Raw genomic sequence first — 20,303 nt, 5'->3', positions numbered from 1 at the left:
ATTGAGTGTAGTCTGGCCCAGGAGTGGGAAGGTGAACGGAAAGGCTCTGGAGCAACGAACCACCCTTGCTGTCTCTGCCTGGCCGGTTCCCCTCTTTCCACTGGGATTCTCTGCCTCTAACCCTGTTACAGGGGCTGAGTCACTGGCTTGCTGGGGCTCTCTCATGCCGTCCCTGGAGGGGGTGCGTCACCTGAGTGGGTTGATTCACTGATGTGGTCATCCTGTCTGGGTTGGCGCCCCCCCCCCCCTTGGGTTGTGCCGTGGCGGAGATCTTTGCGGGCTATACTCAGCTTTGTCTCAGGATGGTAAGTTGGTGGTTGAAGATATCCCTCCAGTGGTGTGGGGGCTGTGCTTTGGCAAAGTGGGTGGGGTTATATCCTTCCTGTTTGGCCCTGTCCGGGGGTGTCCTCGGGTGGGGCCACAGTGTCTCCTGACCCCTCCTGTCTCAGCCTCCAGTATTTATGCTGCAGTAGTTTATGTGTCGGGGGCTGGGGTCAGTTTGTTATATCTGGAGTACTTCTCCTGTCCAATTCGGTGTCCTGTGTGAATCTAAGTGTGCGTTCTCTAATTCTCTCCTTCTCTCTCTCGGAGGACCTGAGCCCTAGGACCATGCCCCAGGACTACTTGACATGATGACTCCTTGCTGTCCCCGGTCCACCTGGCCGTGCTGCTGCTCCAGTTTCAACTGTTCTGCCTTATTATTATTCGACCATGCTGGTCATTTATGAACATTTGAACATCTTGGCCATGTTCTGTTATAATCTCTACCCGGCACAGCCAGAAGAGGACTGGCCACCCCACATAGCCTGGTTCCTCTCTAGGTTTCTTCCTAGGTTTTGGCTTTTCTAGGGAGTTTTTCCTAGCCACCGTGCTTCTACACCTGCATTGCTTGCTGTTTGGGGTTTTAGGCTGGGTTTCTGTACAGCACTTTGAGATATCAGCTGATGTACGAAGGGCTATATAAATAAATTTGATTTGATTTGATTTGATGAGAGGACACACTTGTAAATATGTGGTGATGGACACACACATGGGCAGAGAACGCGTTGATGCATACTGGCCTACACATACACAAACTTACACACACAAACACAAATTCCTTGCTTCCAGTTTAGATGCACTGAGTTGACGTTTCCACTGAGTTTTATGTGACTTCCTGATTTTACAACTTCAACCTGCTCAGATGGGAACATTTCTTCACAGAACTTTTGCCTCTGTAGGTAATGGATGCTGTGACATCACAGAAAGCCCTTTCTTGGCTAAAAAGCGCCAACCTGACAACATGGAGAGAGGCCAATATTCTCCCATATGGGAAGCATGATGCATGGCAATACATTATACTGTCTCCCGAGAAAGTGTTGCAGCTGTGAAATGGACTATCTTTTCCACTGATGATTCACTCTATAGTTTGACATCAGGCGTTTAGTGACACTGTGTGTGTGGACCCGGCTGCCAATATAGCTCTGTTAAACTGACTCACAAAATTTACCTTTGGAGCTCTTGTGGTAATAGTAATCTTTGCAAAGTCAAGAGCATAAATGTTGTGTTATGTTAACATTTGTACATGTTTTTTAACATGTTTGTGCCTTTGCAAGTCCAGTTGGCTGAATGTGACATTTTCCCCATCACTTAGACTTTGTTACTATACTGTATATTGCATTATATATCAAGTTTGAGTGAGCCAAAAATTAAATATTACCATGCCTTAATATGCCAGTTGCATACCCAAAGAAGTTCACTGCTTGGTACTGACAGGGTGAGAAAGGAAGATTGGCAGAATGTATTCAACTTTTCTCCCTGCTCAAGATATTCACGCAAGTAATATTTAGCAACACACATAAGCTACATTAATGCGAACTCTGCTAAACCAATTGGCTCTACTGTACTCGAGGATGATACAGAGGATTGATCTGTTTGGGAAACATCACAAAAACACTGAGATGGGAGATGAGAGAGTGCTTCAAGAGACTCACCTTTCAGAAGAAGGGCATCTGTCATGTATTCTCCGATAGAAAGCGAGGCCAGACCTTTAGGCTTTGAGGGCAGGTGTACATAGGGGTGTAAACGCTGGAGCCTTTTGTGGAGAACCCTTCAAATCTGATTGTGGACACTCTCTCAAGTGGGTCCCAGGTGCATTAACACTTTACCAATCTCCTGTAATGATGCTTCCCAGTGCACAGAGAGTGGTAGAATAGAAGCCTCAGCCTTTTTAAGCTGGTCCCTTTTATGAAATCACGTCTGAGGCTTTATGTCCAAGGAAGATCTCCAAGACCAAGACTGCTGGCAATGTTTTTCTACTTTTACAACAGAAAACTATCGAGTGGTCTAACACTATATGCAACCTTACAGAAATAAAGAGTGGATCGTGGTTATACTGTACACACTGCACAAAGACTATGATTAAAATATATTTTCATGATTATGAAAACTAGAACCTTTATTATTATTGTTGTTGTTACTTTTTTATTATTTGTATTATTACATTGTTATATTCATCAGCAGCATCATTCAGCAGGCTACATAGTACTCTTCTGTTTATGCATACTTCCCTCCAGCAGCGATGCATTGCTACAAAGACCTTGGTCGGGATATGGTCCTTGGATGAGCAGTGTCAGAAATAGGGTATGGTTTTATCCTGGTTTTATACAGCCGATTATTGCTTCATTCGAACTTCACATTTGACCCCACAGTAGGCCTAGTGGAAAATCCCAGGGGAAAACACATTCAAGTATCTAACAGGCAGGCAGAGAAAAAGAGAAGAAAAACAGTCTGTATGGCATAAAGGTTCCTTTCTTCTGTTATGCTGTTTTCCTATAAGTTCCTTTGAGGCAACGTTATATATAGGATCCTAATTAGTGTATGGCTCCTTCCAGATTCACTGGCATTTTTCCTTAATCTACATAAAGAGATCAGCCTGATTTGTTGACTGGGGATTACTGTAGAACACAAAAACCTGTTCCATTCATCCAATAACCTATAGAAAAATGGATCTACAGTAAAAAAATATATATATATACATATATAGTTACAACCAGGCTTATAAGATGGATGGATGGATGGATGGATGGATGGATGGATGGATGGATGGATGGATGGATGGATGGATGGATGGATGGATGGATGGATGGATGATGGATGGATGGATGGATGATAGATAGATAGATAGATAGATAGATAGATAGATAGATAGATAGATAGATAGATAGATAGATAGATAGATAGATAGATAGATAGATAGATAGATAGATAGATAGATAGATAGATAGATAGATAGATAGATAGATAGATAGATAGATAGACATTATGATATTAGGTGAAAGGGAGGCTTAGAATATTATGTGATGTTTTTAAGTTTATAATTGTCCTGTAGAAAAAATAATGAATGAAGTAATGACGTATTTGGCTCAGAACTACTGGTGAGTAAGCCTGCTATGCAACTGAAATCAAATCAAAGCTGTATGATGACGTCATCACATTGTCAGATTTACTGTTACAGTGAGTCTGAGAAAGAAAAAGAATCATAAAATTATTTATTTTTTTAATTGTAATTAAGTATTTTAATCGAGGCTAAATATTTAGTAAATACATGTTTGTATTTACTGTTTGTTGTTGCAATAGTCATTGTTATTAGGCGTGTAGCCTATATTCCAAAATATACATCCCACATGTTTTTTGTCATTATTGAAATTGGTTAGTATTGTTATTGAAAGTTGCTATTAGGTTCGAATATAAATACAATTACAGGATATCCGATATGTTGGTTATAGTAGCCAACAATGTTTCAGAAATGTGGTACAACTCCTAAAAACACAAATGTAGACCTGTAGGCTACATTACAATCAGATTGCAACGAAATGCCCCTGCCAAAACATCTAAATTTGCTAACAAGTGTTCGAATACCATTGGCGTCTTCTTCAGGTCATACAGTAAATAAGGAAAATGCATGCTGGTAGTTCGCCACAGATAGTATGGCCAATCTGAATAGAAACACAACAGCAAAATGGAACAATGACGCCCCGTCCACTTGTCTCTGTTGTTAGGCTACGGTATATTCTTGACGGAACAAAAGAGGGGCACGAGAATGAAAACTCATGACAACAATGTATCGAAGAATCGCCCATTTCCCTATTTTGCAGGATGAACGGACACGTGTACCTCTAGATGGATAAGGAGCGAAGGGAGGAGAGGGGGGTGGAACAGCGAAGTGTGCGTGTGGGAGGGGGGGCATACACTACACAAGCCTTCCGCCTTGCTCACATACAGAAACTCCCCTTTTCAGCACGGTGGACAGTGCATATTTCTCCACGCGCGACGCTCGGCATCTCGACTCGAGCTGTACTTTTGTTTTTCTAAAAACGAACACTTGTCCAATCGTGAGGTCAGCTGACGCTGGTAATGGCCACCCACCCCACCCCTCTCTCTACCTCCTGTCGACCAACACACGGACTCAAACAGCAAGTTGCTGCATTTTTAAGTTTCCTTACACGGGGACCGACGAAGAGAGAGACAAGGTCGACAGGCATATACTACTTTAGCCTCTTAGAAAAATGTACTTTTATAAACGTCAATCGCGTTATTTTTGTGACTCTCAAAGGATAAACAAATAGGATCTTGCGTTTTTGTTTTTGTTTTTTCCTAATAAGCTCTTATCATTAAGCTCAGCAGTCGCCCTTCTTGCTTTCCTTTCCTCGGTATATCTCACTCAACCGCCCATTGACTTTATGTTTATCTGATCTGAAAAGCATCACTGCTCAGAATGTTGCTAGAACATCCTGGATCGAGTTGTCAAAATCCCGGGAATTTCTCCCGATACAGCGCAGGTCAAGGTAAGCAGTCCGCTTTCTTGTTTGGAGTCTTTTGCACTTATGATCGAGCTTTTATACAACTTCATGTGGAAATGTAGGCTACTTGTGTGTCTATTTGACGCGGTTTAGTCACCTGTGATCTGTTAATGGGTTTCAATTAGCTACGAAATATCTAGTTAACCTCCACAACAAATCAGCACAGCGGGGGCTCCGCCTGCAGCTCAAAGTTTTACTGAGAGGATCCAAACAAGCATGAAATAGCCCATTGTATTTCACAGCACACCCTATCATCAGCAGTTAAACAGTTTAACAAATCACTATTAGGCCTATATGCTGAAAGAAGTGTTACAGGCGAGTGCTTTCCCTTTCGAGACGCGAGAAGTTGTGAAAATAGATACATTTCTAGGCTACACACATCGAATAGATTTCATCATATTGGTGCATGGCAATGTGTCCACTATCCATTTTAACAACATTTCACTGGGTATTCATACACTTTCGAGGTTGGACATTAAATATTTGGTTCCGTTTCCCTGCCAGCGGGAGACGTTATGAACACGTAATGAGCTGTATTGTTGGGAATCATATCAACAGATGTTATGCGCGTGCTGTCATTGTACACCATCGCTCATTGCTGTCACTGGAGACCACCAGAGCGCTTTTGCAATGCCTGTGTAACGCGACAATGCAACAGCCCGGCTGCACACAGGCCGCCCCCCGCCCTCCCTAGTCGTCTGCCTGGGCAAAATGCTCAACAAGTGTTAGGTTCCCTTCGACAGGTGCGGTACCTACTTTCTGTTTGTAAATTAGGAATCAAATAAAGGAGGTGTATGCCACCAAATATCTTCTTTTGCCGTGCGTAATGGGGGAAAACGAATAAGGCTTATGTGTGGGTTATTGCATTAACAAATCAAAATCAATAGATTGGCAATGGTTTTAGAAATAAAAGCAACAATCATATACTTACGAAAACACTTGGCCATGACTGCTCTTTCTCACGGACTATTTTGTTGATTGTAGAGCATCGCTCATGCTACGCAATTACTGTCGCCTCGCCCCTCAAAAGTGAGCGATCAATAGGAGATACAAAATATTATAAAGCTGACAAGTAAGAGGGAGCACTGAAGCATCCCACACCTTTCACCAACTGTGTTTCATATACTCTGAAAATACAGGCAAATGGGGCATTGATTTTAGATTCATCAGGGGTCCACGCGGCCATGGCACTAGTCGTGATTTCCCAAGGCGCCCTTTTGCGGCTGAGATCAGTGTCAATAAAATGCATCCGAGTGTTGCTTCGATCAACATGTTATTGAACGGCCAATCTCTTCCCTAAGTAAACAGCTGTCTTAGTGAAGTCAGAATAGGCTATAGGCCTAAGATGTGTGTGTGTGTGTGTGTGTGTGTGTGTGTGTGTGTGTGTGTGTGTGTGTGTGTGTGTGTGTGTGTGTGTGTGTGTGTGTGTGTGTGTGTGTGTGTGTGTGTGTGTGTGTGTGTGTGTGTGTGTGTGTGTGTGTGTGTGTGTGTGTGTGTGTGCGTGCGTGCGTGTCATTCGCCAGCCAGGTTTAACGACGTGATGGAAATGGTAGATGTGGCTTCTTTTTGTTTACTAATTGTATTGTTATTGTATTGTTATCTACCGTGAGCCCATCAATACGATGAAATTTTGGGAAGATTTTCTCTTTTTTGCTTTTGAGTTGATAAGATACCATGCGTGGGATGGTTGATATAATATCAGAAACATCCCAAATATCAAATATTACTTCTAATTAAATTAAACCAATGAAATATAACTGTCACACTCTGATCATTATTTGCGTTGTTTGTTTCTATGTTTTGTTTGGTCAAGGTGTGATATGAGTGGGCATTCTATGTTGCATGTCTAGTTAGTCTGTTTCTATGTGTTTTGGCCTGATATGGTTCTGATTGGGAACCATATTTAGGTAGCCTGTTTTGTATTGTGGTTCGTGGGTTATTGTCTATGTTATGTTGCTTGTTAGCACTCAGTTTCTTTAGCGGGCACGGTCGTCGTGTTAGTTTGTTTGTTTTGTTTTAGCGTACTTCGTGTTTTTTCGTCCGTTCATTATAGTATGCATTCACAACACGCTGCGCTTTGGTCTCCTCAATACGACGATCGTGACAATAACATTAACTTTGGTAAAGGAATATTTTCGTCTAGATTTTTCAATTGAAAATTGTACTGTTTAATCCCGTTATTATAAGAAGAAATGGGGATCATATTATGCTCCAATGTAGGCTAATAATAGGTTTATGAGACATATGCCTCCAAATAGTCGATTAAATGAGAGGATAAGCAAAGAAAACACATTTACATTGATAGAAAAAATGCAATTATATCCAATATAAAACGTTTGTCTTTAATATGATGCAATTACTGTAGGCTAAAGCTGTAGGCTAGTAAAAACGTATTTCAGTGTGTCAATATTTTACTAAATAGTGGTCAAGTAGCCTGAAATGTCGTTATATTTATGTGCATTTTAGAAAGGGTAAAAAATGAATGAAACATATTGAAAACTATACTGCTATTAGGCCTACATTATGTTTAGGATGGAATGCTGTACAAATATTAGAGTTGCATTCTGTCTTGTCAACTACACATCAACTACAGAAATTCAATAATCAAGGCCAAAATGAATTTTATAATAGGCTACCTACTTTGAAAATATGTATAAGCCTATTTGATTATTTGGTCTCAAAGCAGACCTCGTTTTGCGTATCTATTACAGACAACTATCTGTAATGGTACATACGTAGGCCTAATGTCACTTGGAACAGAACAGTTTCATGGCTAAATAAATAAAAAAAAATATGTGCCAGGCTCCATTTTCGTTTGCATTTGATAATTTGTGTAGCCTGCCGTACTATATGGCCGTGATTTGATTTGAAATAGGCCTACACACGGTCTTAGAGAAACGTGCGTAAATGGCTTTGCAAAGTTCCAATTAAAGCCTCTTAGACCTACTACTCGTGCTGTGAAAATGTATGTTCATAAGATCATGCAAAAAAATATATACGTGAACCAGCTATAGCCTAATGGTCAAGTAAGAGCTTCGTGCAATAAAATTACATTTCAAATGGCATCGCCTGTATGCACCAACTTAACACACCAACATCGTCGAAACCGTAGTCAAATGTCATCTTGCGCCATGAAGTTAATTTTTTCTTCCGACGAGTACTTGGTACCCGCACCTCTCTCCAAATTGCTGCAAGGTGATGATCAGCTATCGCCCTGCTTTAACAGGCCAGTCGCTGGGGTAACTGCGTTGCGTAATCCTCCACAGCGGACAACACACTGTATGATAAAGCAAACTCGATCGCATGCAACCACACTGCTCGGATTTTTTTTGTATTACTGATATACTGCATAAAATCCCAATGTGAGCGAAAGGCCTAGAACACATAAATACATTAGTTTGTCGTTATCGTGTGAGGAGATCATGAGCAATGGATGGACATAATGAACGGAATTCTCCAAGAGGAGCACCGAATAACACGGAGATTCTGTTTGCCTTGCTGGCGCAGAGCGAAGAACTACGGAGGTATTCAACAGGGCACCACATGTGATTCCATCCCATTGGGCACATACTGGTTGATTCAACGTTGTTTTCACGTCATTTCAATTCAATAACGTTGAACCAGGGTGGAATAGACGTTGGATTGACGTCTGTGCTCAGTGGGATTTGTGTTAAATCGAATCTGCCTTTGGTTTGCACATTACAATAGTTAGGCCTAAGATATTTAATCAATCATTTGTTGTCGCCGTTTATACAACTCAGAATAAGGGATGTTGTTTTATTTCGTTCCAACACCTTCATGTATAGCACAAGCTTATTTCTATAAGGCGTACTGTATGATGAATATAAAATATTACGTTAATCGAATATTTCGATCGTTATACTTCCCTATTTTACATTTCTGAATATATGTATAGTAACTGCAATTAAATGTTTATTCTTCCTACATGCATATGTCAAAAAATAGCATTATTCTTGCATGCACAATTCGCTCCACACAACATCTATTTTAGACTAGTTAGTGGTTAGCCGAAACAGTGGGTAAATCCCTTTAATTTGTTTATACTTTTCGCTCCTGTCGCCTGTATTACAATGGATTAGGGCTAAATCTGTATGACGAAGGATTAAGGCTAAAAACAGTGAATCTATGAAATTACATAGGCATATGTCTTATATTTTTGCTCCTGAACACCACAAAACAAGTTTTTACATTTGGACGCACAGTTTGAATCGGGTTGCAATTTCTCCATTCATTGCATATGTGTTAATGATATTAAAGACCTTCTGTTGTCAAGCATCCCTCCTACTTTCTTTGTTTGCTGTAGTGCGGAGGCCTACATGAACTTTAAAAAACGTGTCTGATATTTTACAAAATATCAGAACATTATTGTCTTAAATGCTTAAAGATATGTTTGCGTTTTGGGGGGGGGGGTGGTTAAGATTGTACCAACTGTGCCTATGTATCAATCGGTCCATGTCTGCGCATTATGTGACACATATGTATTCGAGGTTAACCTGTTAACGAAATTTTTATAAATATTACTGCAATTTCTAGGGATTGAATTGGCTTTCATGGGCAGACATATAGGCTACAGGTTATATTATTGGTAAGCAAGACACCCTTTGATTGTTGCGTGAGACAAGGCAGCGTATTCTAGTTTTACAGAACCTATTGAATTAATAATGAATTTGATGCACCTGTTGATGACGTGGCTCCCTCGCTGTTGTGCATTGCTTGCTCTTGGCAGGAAAAAAATGGTCCATTAATATTTCATAAATTGCCCACAAACGAACAACAGGAATGCGATTCCTTGGACGGATGAAACACGAAGTGCTTGAACTTTTGAATAAATAATAAAGCCGAGTGATAACATCTCAAAACGTATTTAAGTTGCCGGTGATGCAATTTCACTCGACAAGCGTTTGTTGATAGTTTAATAATAAGTTGCTTGTTGTGAGTTGTAATGACATACTTTGCTGAGGGCCATTTTCATTTCATGCTTTGTGTTGTCTTGACGAAGGCCATGCTTATTCCCAAAAGTTTAATGGCCTGTAAATTGTCATATTATGTTTATTTATGTTTAGTTAATTATATAAGTTAGAGCTAATCCTGAACTTGATGAAACTGAACTGAATTTGGCCATATGGAAGGACGGGTTCATCATTCCTACATATCCTGCCGTGTCTTATTGCTTATAATAATTCTAGAGCAAATAGGCTTCTTGCAGCATATAGGCCTACCTAAAACAATTTCTATTAATTATGTGGCAATGTGATCATTTGCACGGTATCATCAGCATCCCTAAATGGTCAATAAAACCATGTAAATAGGCCTACTGAACACACAACGTGTAGCATTTAGCTTTGTGACTCAACCTAAATCTGACATCAAAACACATTTCACCTGATCCTCTGTCTGCAGGTGTGCATTTTCAGCGTAATTTCATGCGTAAAACATGTTTGATGGGAAAGGCTTGGATGGTGTTTTGCTAATCGAATGCGGGAATATTGACAACATATTCAGTGTGCGAACCGTGGATCAAATTTAGCTGTGGTCTCGTTTAATTTAACGAAACCATCCTTCCCCACTCTGTGAAGCGGGCCTGCTTCTTCGTGATTTGGAAACCGGATGTAAAGTAAAACCTCATGAGCAGCCTTTGGGCCAGCGTTGATTGGGCGGCTGAGCATACAGAAGGGGATTTGACCAGTGTCGATGCAGAGGGCTTGTTTTTTTCTTTCCTTTTTATTATCCCTAGTGATTCTTTAGTGGGAACAAATTGACCAGTGTTTTAAAGAGAGAGGGACCCATGCGCCTGTTGTAACCTCAAACAGAGGGATAGGAATAGAATAGCCCATGGTCGCAAGAACTAGAAGGGAAACCGGGAGAGATAGAGAGAGAGAAAGGATTAGAGAGAGAGTTTTCCGGGATCCACTGTCGTTTCTGGTCTGGACTTGGATCTGCGGGTTACCATGCAAAGTAAGAATGTTTGTTTCGTAGCATGCACTTTTTTTGAGGAGAAATAGTAAGAGGGTAATTTTTGATGTCTTCTTCATTAACTCAACCGATCAAACCCATAATAACTCAATCAGCCAATAGGTATTCGATGCTATTCCACTGGGCACACACTGGTTGAATTAACGTTGTTTTCACGTAATTTCAATTTAATTACGTTGAACCAACTGAATTTACGTCAGTGCCCAGTGAGATGGCTTTACTGGTTGGATTTCAACCGTGTGTGTCCTTTTGTATTGCTGTACATCTGGCACCCACACGTAGAAAAGGGTAACGTATGTTGCCAGGTTTCAATAATCATGGGAGGAACAAAATAACCATTGGCGTTTACTGTCATTTCTGGGTTATGGAAAAAAATGATGGTGATGGCGATGATGACAAAAACAAATGAATGGCTGTAATTTATAGACAGCATAGTGTATTTACTTACATCTCATACTACTGAAATAATTGTGTCCCTACATTTATACATCAATAATGAGTCCACAACACCTTCGTAAACTTAAATCCACTCCTTTTGGTGATGTTTTCTCAATTAGCACATGTGACATCGGCAATGCATTTATGCTTTTCATTCAACCGGATAACAGTTGAAGAGTTTATTTCCAAAAACGCTATATCCACCAGTTTATCAAATGTGTTTTTTCATCAGAAATAATTGCTTATGGGTACCTTCATCTTCATGTATATGTACAATACTACTGTTCTACGATGTGTTATTCATCGAGTTTTAATGTGTATGCAATGTATTTTTTGAAAATCCATTGTTTAGCTGGAATGGAATGTTCGTATCCTGCATATTTGACTGTGGTATGCGGTTGTCTCACCTCGCTATCTCAAGATGAATCTACGTGCTCTGGATAATAGCATCTGCTAAATGACAAAAATGTCAAATGTAAATGTTTAACATACAGATCACATATTACTGTATTGAATTCAAAAAAATATATTAAATATTCATGTCACAAATGTATCATTTGTACATTTCTTTATTAAAAATGTAGTTGTTTGTTACATTTGACTGTGTAAAATCTAACACTACTGCTAATTTCTCTGAGCATGAGGCGGAAATATAGCATTTTGAGAGAAAAAAGCATGATTATTTGTCTCTGAAATTGTTAAACAATCAAGTAATCGATTTGAAACAAAAACATGTCTGTCATTGAACAACCTCCATGCCATGATTAGATAGTGAAAAAACACACCAATCTCTTTCATCATTTATTGAAATAATAAAAGCTAATTTACCAACATTTCTGAAAATGGATATAGAGCATTTTGTAATGAAACTCTTCAATTCTCAACTATGTGGAAATATATAGGCTATCGATGAAAATAAAACATATACAATAGTATAGATCAGTGACAAAACTGTCTCATATTTGCCCTGAAATAGACTGCATTGGGGTTTTCCCATTATTTTACTAGGCAAGTCAGTTAAGAACAAATTCTTATTTTCAATGACGGCCTATGAACGACCTGTTCAGAGATAGAACTGTACCTTGTCAGCTCGGAGATTCGAACTTGCAACCTATCGGTTACTCGTCCAACGGTCGAACCACTAGGCTACCCTGTTACCTAGTTACTCGACTCACCCCTTTGATGCAAATGTATACATGTGAAGTTTCAGTATTGTCAACTATAAAGCAAGTGATGTAAATGTGTGCTTAACGTGGAAAAAATAGGCCAATTTAAAAATTTAAAAAAGGCATGCGTTTTCAATTTTGCAGCAATGTGAATAGGTCTAAGATCACTTTCATGTATTATTTTACCAGTACATGTCGTTTTCAATTAAGCAATTTAAAATAATGTAGGCCTATTGTGTGTTTCGTTGTGAGGGCATGGCATAGGCCCCTATCATTAGACTACTACGTCATTACAATTAGGTTTAGTAATTCATTACTCAGATGTAATTAATTGAATTAGAGTAATTTGTCACGGATCTCAGAATATTAAGTATAATTTATCAACCACAAAACATTGAAATTATTTGTATCGAATTAGTGTCTTTATTTAGATATTATCATAAGTAAGTATATTCTAAATAAAATGCATTAACAAATGTCTACATTTGACAATAGTATGAATAGGCTTAGCTATGTTTGTGTCGTAAACTATTTGACCACCAAATGCTAAATGATCTCTTTAGCAGTGTTTTAATTCAAGATGGCTTCATGGTCATCCTGTCTTCTCCCCTTCAGAGATTCCTGTATGCGCGGGCTGTAATCAACACATCGTGGACCGCTTCATCCTCAAAGTGCTGGACCGCCATTGGCACAGCAAGTGCCTGAAATGCAGCGACTGCCAATCCCAACTAGCGGACAAGTGCTTCAGTCGGGAAGATAGAGTCTACTGCAAAGAAGACTTTTTTAAGTGGGTGCAAGAAATACGACATGAACTATATATTCTTTAATGAAAGACAAATTATTGAAAATATTTCAGGTGTGTAGCCTAATATTTAATGGAAACCAAGCCTAATTATTCGATAGAATCACACGGTCTGCATTTTATTTTGAGGTTGTGAATGTGATGAAACACTCACTTGTCAATGTATTGATGATAACCTTCTTATTTCCTAAAAGGAGATTTGGGACCAAATGTGCCGCGTGTCAGCAAGGTATTCCACCGACGCAAGTGGTGAGGAGAGCGCAGGATTTCGTGTACCACCTGCACTGCTTCGCGTGCATCGTGTGCAAAAGGCAGCTCGCGACAGGTGACGAGTACTACTTGATGGAGGACAGCAGACTCGTGTGCAAGGCTGACTACGAAACCGCCAAACAGAGAGGTGAGAGGTCACGGCATACCTGAACATACCTTTATCACACCTAATTAGGGTCCCCAAGATCAGAGTGCCTAGACCTAACGCGTAATTAAGCATGTCATTGATATTTCAGCCATATCAAAGAATGTGTATATCCTACAATGCCCACATCTTCATTCATGTCTGCCTCATAACGAGAAAAATGATTTAACCTAGTATCTATCAAGCACGCATCACCGAATAAGTTATGTAATGTTTTACTTATTTGATCCATTGACCTTTTATTGAGCAACTGCTTGGAGCTGTGAACTTGATCTACAAGACTATGAGGTCACCCATAAACACTTGACCCACCTGCGCTAATTGCGTCGTATCCCGCATCCCAATCGATAGCAATATGGATACAGCCTATCCAATTGCAGTGAAGAGAGAAAACGTAGTTCTTTCTGTTTTATTTTATTAGCAGACCGACATTGACTAAGAAGATTAGATTCAGCCTCATCTGCACAACAGACTATTGAGGAGGTTTGTTTAAAAGGTGTTTAAAGCGCTGGTGACAATGTTTTGCTAAACTATCTCATAGGCTACAATAAGGCCTCCAATTTCAAGTAAAATCATTTAAATTGGCTGATGTGATGATGTCAAATGCTATGACCAAAATGGGCATGTTTTCTACCACAAACGTCTTTTTGAGAAAACAAAATGAAGTTTACAACAAGATTTTTTTTCCCCAACTAATTTGAAATTAATACTTTTTTAATAAAAATGCTTATTTATTGCATGCTAAATTTAGTACAACTGACCTCAGATAATCTGTTTTAACTCAATGAAATCCAGCAAGGGTAGGCCAACATTTTCTTTGTGAGTAGTTCGTGTTACTCAAGTTTTATCTTCCCCATCTGTTTGTGTGAATTTACTGACTAAACCAACCGCTGATTTAACCATTGAGTTTTGAGTTTAGATGAGTTTTCATGGAAAACCACACACGTCTATTTGGATAATGAGAGGGCCTCGTTACTTCGGTATTTGCCCACTTGTAGGATGGTCTTGCATATGTTTTTGTTCGTAGGCTTTTTGTTTAATAGTTAGTATTTATTTGGGTTTAATTAGGCTTATTGAAAGTAATAAGTCAGAAAAGGAAGTTATGAAGTTTACTTGTCTTTCCATTGTTTTCTAAAATACATTTTTATCAGTTCTGGTATGTCACTTGCACTTTTCAATGGCTGAACCTGAATATCTATAAATAGCCTATTTATCCTTGGAATCTAAGGTTAAGACTTTTTGCATAAAGTAGGCCTAATGGGGTACATTTTTGTGTAAGGTCTGGCTTACATTGTGTGTCTTTTATTTTCAGAGGCAGACTCAACAGCGAAAAGGCCACGAACAACTATCACCGCCAAACAGCTCGAGACCCTGAAAAACGCTTACAACAACTCTCCAAAACCTGCCCGCCACGTACGAGAACAGCTATCGTCAGAAACCGGCCTAGATATGCGGGTTGTTCAGGTAACTATGCATTCCCCTCCACTATAGACCATTTCATTAGCGTCCTTATTTTATTATTATTTAAGGACATGCATGCGATTCCATTGAAATACTGCTTGAAATGGCCTCCCAGTGGGTTTGAATGGTTAGAATTTACGATGAGATGGATTAAAATGAAGTCCACACACTTGAAAGTCAGAACTGTAAGCGCAAGCTCGTTAACAATGCTAAGAGAGAGCTTGGCATATTGTCTGTCCGTGAAAGTTCCCTACTGTGGTTGACTATGGCCATATATATTGTTTATTTGCAAGGACACTTAAAGTAGGTACGCGGAAGCCACTATCGCGCTTCATTATTCACGGAAGGGGAAATGGGGGTTAAGAGGGTTCACTTCGGCTGCATATCACTAATGAATATAGGCCTTGCCTATATGTGGGAGAGAAAGGAGGAACTTTTTTACCTGGTTGAATTACATTAGGCTTTGCATGATGTGGATTGTAAACAACAAAATACGTGCTTACATTGAATGGTTCGTCAATCTTAAGTGTCTCTTAAAAATAAAATACAAATGTTTTCAAATTAAATCACACACGTTTACAGCTAAAATTTAGAATTTGGCCATAGTGAAATTTGAATAATTAAAATCAACTCTGGGTGAGTAGATCCCAGTGAGAAGGTAACATGCAACCTGTCTGCTCCCAGGGTTAAGGACAACTTGTAGCTGTCGCAAAGTTAATTAGCGTGATAAATCTCAGGGCATGTTGGTCCCAACATTAGTGTTCTGCCCCACTGTTTTAATCTCCCAGTTGAGTTAAAGAAGAGGCGACATGCTTCCTAGACAGTCCTTGAAAATTAATTTTGTTTTTATGTTAATGTGCTCTACCTGACCACTTAAAAGCATAGCAGTTTCACTGAAGAAAGAGTCAGGAAAAATGATGTCCGGAATGGTCCAGTAAGTAGAATGGAATTTCGCACCAGGACTGATATGTCCTATAGTCTATGAACGAAAAATGCAGTTCAAAATAAAAAACATGTCTGTAGATGTAACACAAAATTATATATTTCTAATTTTAAGAAATCTATTTCACTCACAAGTGTATTGTAGGAGAAGGCTTATTGGAGTATCTGCCTTCAACAGGAAACTTCCCAATTATATACCTAAAATAAATAAAACAAAACCAATATGTACCAAACACCTCCTTTGTCCTCCAGGTGTGGTTTCAGAACAGGCGAGCAAAAGAGAAGAGGCTGAAGAAGGATGCAGGCAGACAGAGGTGGGGACAGTACTTCCGCAACATGAAGAGGTCGCGAGGCAGTTCAAAATCAGACAAGGACAGCATCCAGGAGGAGGGCATGGACAGCGACGCTGAGGTTTCCTTTACAGGTAGGATGAGAAAACAAACAGAGAGACATCTGAGATGATACATTCACAGGAATCTACAGACAGCAGCCTTTAAGCTCCTATTTGAGGAATTAGGAGAAATGTTATTATCACAATTATAATACAAATGCCTTCTTGAAATTATTTATTTTCCCCTAAAGTGCATGGCAGAAATGGACATAGCCAATTTCTAAACCACACATTTTGGTTCATTCCCATTCAAATTTGAATGAAACCTATATTTACCCAAATAATTCCATTGAGGGAAATTGTTGACCAGAATCAAACTAATATTAGCAGGAAATGGAATAAGCACTTCCATAATGCCACACCCTGACTAAGTGTCCTCCCTTATGTTCCAGATGAGCCACCCATGTCGGAGCTCAGCCACTCCAACGGCATCTACAGTGGCCTGAGCGAGTCGTCCCTGGTCATGGGGGGCCGCCAGGAGAGCAGCCACGGCCCCTTCCCCCTAGAGCATGGAGTCCTCCAGTCCCAGGACCAGTACCACAACATCCGCTCCAGCAGCCCGTACGGCCTACCCCAGTCCCCAGGCTCGCTTCAGTCCCTTCCCAGGCACCAGCCCCCCATCTCCAGCCTGGTCTACCCTGACTCTGGCCTGTCCATCATGACCCAAGGCGGGGCCGCCGGGCTGAACCCAGGCATGAGAGGAGTGTTGGGTGGCGCTAACGGCCCCAGCTCGGATCTGTCTACTGGCAGCAGTGGGGGGTACCCAGACTTCCCAGCGAGCCCAGCTTCCTGGTTGGATGAAGTGGACCAGTTTTGATTAGCAGGGTTTATTGGTCAACGTGGTCTAAGGACTCAAAGGTGTGTGTCACAAACTGAAAAGAGACAGTCACACATGACCTGTGAAACAGAGAGACCGGGTCGGACGGTTGCTGTCTTCCACCCTTCTTGGATCACTCCATCTGTCTCTATCAATTAACTGTCAATCTTTTTCATTTCTCCTCATCTGAGTGGACTGGAAGGAAGGATTGGGCCATCAAAAAGTATGAATGGCAGCACTTGGAACTCACACACTCCATTCCTCATAGAGAACCAGACTGAGAATCATGGCGTGCTGGCCTGTTATGAATGCTATCTTTGTGACAACATAACAAATTTCAACTTTTGTCCAATTGGATTTTGATAGACTCTACCCTCAATCCTTTCCACCTTATTCTTCTCTCTGTTTTTTGCAGGTTTTGGTTAAAGTCAGAGTCTTTACATGTCTGGTTGTTGCCAAATGTCTATATATATATACATATTACAGTTTATCATTGTGAAGACTTTATTTTTATACAACCCCTTCGACCTAATGAATACCACAGATATTAGTACTTTGTACATTGACAGCCAGGGATCTAGACAGGTTGTAGATGTCGCCTCCCACCGATAACTAGAGGTGCAATTACTTCTATGCATTTGTGTGTTTTCAGATGCATCTTATTCTTTTCGTTCTGAGCTACCTGGGCATGCTGAAACCCAGGCTGGTGTATGTGTTTGTTTATGTGGAAGATGTTTTATGTCTTATTTATTCTCTCTGATGATGACGATGATGATGATGATTAAGTGATACAGGTCTTTAATAAATGTGTCAGCTAAATCCAAACTGACCAATGGCTCTTGTATCACATCTTTATTTTATTGTATTGTATTGACTATGGGCTGTATCTTAGGTTCTCTTCTATGTTAGAATTTTTTTTAAAGTGTTTTATGCACACCTTAATTCTGCAAAACACTAACAGAAGCTAGGGTAATTGGGGTGGTGGCTTATTTCCAATATTCATCCCTAATTTTCCTGGAGTATTAATTACATTGATCTATTATCAGAATACAGATACTTCAGGAGAAAAGCAGATCTGGAGATCTGGCTGTGTCTGCAGATTGGCCGTCTGGCAAATTACCAAAGCCGTATCAAGAGTTCAACGACTCTTTAGTGCAGAAATTTGATGCAGACTGAGAGGCAACATGTCGATTTAGAGATAACCATGCCTTGTTTGCCCAAATGCCCCTACGGGATAAAAATCTTAAATCCATTAGCTTAGGAGGGATCGTATGCCCCTTGTAAATTTCCTAATTTGTTTACTTATTCAAAGTCGGGTTCAATTAAATAGATTAAACTGTGGTGTATGTGAGCGGCGTATATGCTTCTGTGTGACGTCAATTTCTTACATTTGTTCTCCCAGTGACAAAGACTTGCATTGCGGTTTTATCTGTGCATAGCATCACAGACAACACATTAAAAACCATCCTCACCCTGACAAAGCCCATCAATCTGTACCATCTTTTAGATGGACCCTTTCGCCATCTTCAAGCAATTTACAACGTGTTCCAGGAGACCTGATCATGAACAACTCTGGACTTTACTTAGCTATAGCTTCATAACCTAAGACGTCCTAAATATTAGTCACATTTTAGATTTAGGAGGGAAAGTTCAACCAACAGCATCTGTCACGCTATTACCGTAGAGATCCTTTATTCTCTATTTTGGTTAGGTCGGGGTGTGACTAGGGTGGGCATTCTAGTTTCTTTATTTCTAGGTTGGCTTGGAATGGTTCCCAATCAGAGGCAGCTGTCTATCGTAGTCTCTGATTGGGGATCATATTTAGGCAGTCTTTTCCCACCTGTTTGTTGTGGGATCTTGTTTATGGGTAGTTGTATGTCAGCACTCCATTGTCGTCACGTTTTGTTATTCTTTATTGTTTTGTTTTATAGCTTCACTTCAATAAATTATGTGGAACTGTAATCACGCTGCGCCTTGGTCCTTTTATACAAACGATCGTGACAGAAGATCCCACCACCCACGGACCAAGCAGCGTGCCCAGGAGGAGCAGGGATCCTGGGCCTGGGAGGAAAGCCAGGAGTGGAGGCCATCTTGGACTTGGGACGAAATAATGGCAGGAGACAAAAGCCTGCCATGGAAGCAGGCGGAAGCAGCGAAGGAGAGACAGCGACGACACCGGGGTTCGCGGCCACGACGTAGGCCCAAGAAGCAGCCTCAAAACATTTTTGGAGGGGAGGCACACGGGGTGGTTGGCGACGCTGAGGGGTGAGTCAGAGACCATGGAGGAATATTGGGATAGATTGAGCGAGGAGTGGTTGGCGAAAGTTGAGGAGAGTGATGAGAGAGAGCTGTTGGTTTGGCTGGAGAGGCAAGACAGTCGCCCTGAGGAGCGTGTTAGCCATCCGATGCCACCTGTGCCAGCTCTCCGCACTCGCTTTGAGGAGAGTGTCAGTGTTCCGGGACAATGTGTGCCAGTTCTACACACCGTGTCTCCAGTATGCCTCCACAGCCCGGTACGTCCTGTGCCAGCTCCCCGCACTTGCCGTGTGAAGGTTGTCATCTGTCCAGGACATGTTGTGCCAGCTCCACGCACCAGGCCTCTTGTGCGTCTCCCCTGTCCGGTACATCCTGTGCCGGCTCCACGCACCAGGCCTCCTGTGCGTCTCCCCAGCCCGGTACGTCCTGTGCTGGCTCCAGGCCTCCTGTGCGTCTCCCCAGCCCGGTACGTCCTGTGCTGGCTCCAGGCCTCCTGTGCGTCTCCCCAGCCCGGTACATCCTGTGCCGGCTCCACGCACCAGGCCTCCTGTGCGTCTCCCCAGCCCGGTACGTCCTGTGCTGGCTCCAGGCCTCCTGTGCGTCTCCCCAGCCCGGTACGTCCTGTGCTGGCTCCAGGCCTCCTGTGCGTCTCCCCAGCCCGGTACGTCCTGTGCTGGCTCCAGGCCTCCTGTGCGTCTCCCCAGCCCGGTACGTCCTGTGCTGGCTCCAGGCCTCCTGTGCTTCTCCCCAGCCTGGTACGTCCTGTGCTGGCTCCAGGCC

General features: G+C 41.2%; 1 protein-coding gene across 1 annotated transcript; it reads left to right on the top strand.

The window, feature by feature from the left end:
- The first annotated feature begins 4,756 nt into the window (after window positions 1-4,756).
- Window positions 4,757-18,096, top strand: LOC135543914 (LIM/homeobox protein Lhx3-like). The gene is made up of 6 exons (XM_064971231.1): window positions 4,757-4,826; window positions 13,055-13,226; window positions 13,436-13,638; window positions 14,969-15,120; window positions 16,312-16,483; window positions 16,843-18,096. Exons 1-6 carry the CDS (start codon window positions 4,757-4,759, stop codon window positions 17,265-17,267), a joined length of 1,194 nt encoding a protein of 397 aa, XP_064827303.1. The 3' UTR covers window positions 17,268-18,096.
- Window positions 18,097-20,303: the final 2,207 nt, after the last annotated feature.

This window comes from Oncorhynchus masou, chromosome 8, assembly GCF_036934945.1.
Source record: "Oncorhynchus masou masou isolate Uvic2021 chromosome 8, UVic_Omas_1.1, whole genome shotgun sequence".
Classification (NCBI taxonomy): domain Eukaryota; kingdom Metazoa; phylum Chordata; class Actinopteri; order Salmoniformes; family Salmonidae; genus Oncorhynchus; species Oncorhynchus masou.
Note: the sequence above shows the minus strand (reverse complement) of the source record. Positions and strands in the feature narration are given on the sequence as shown.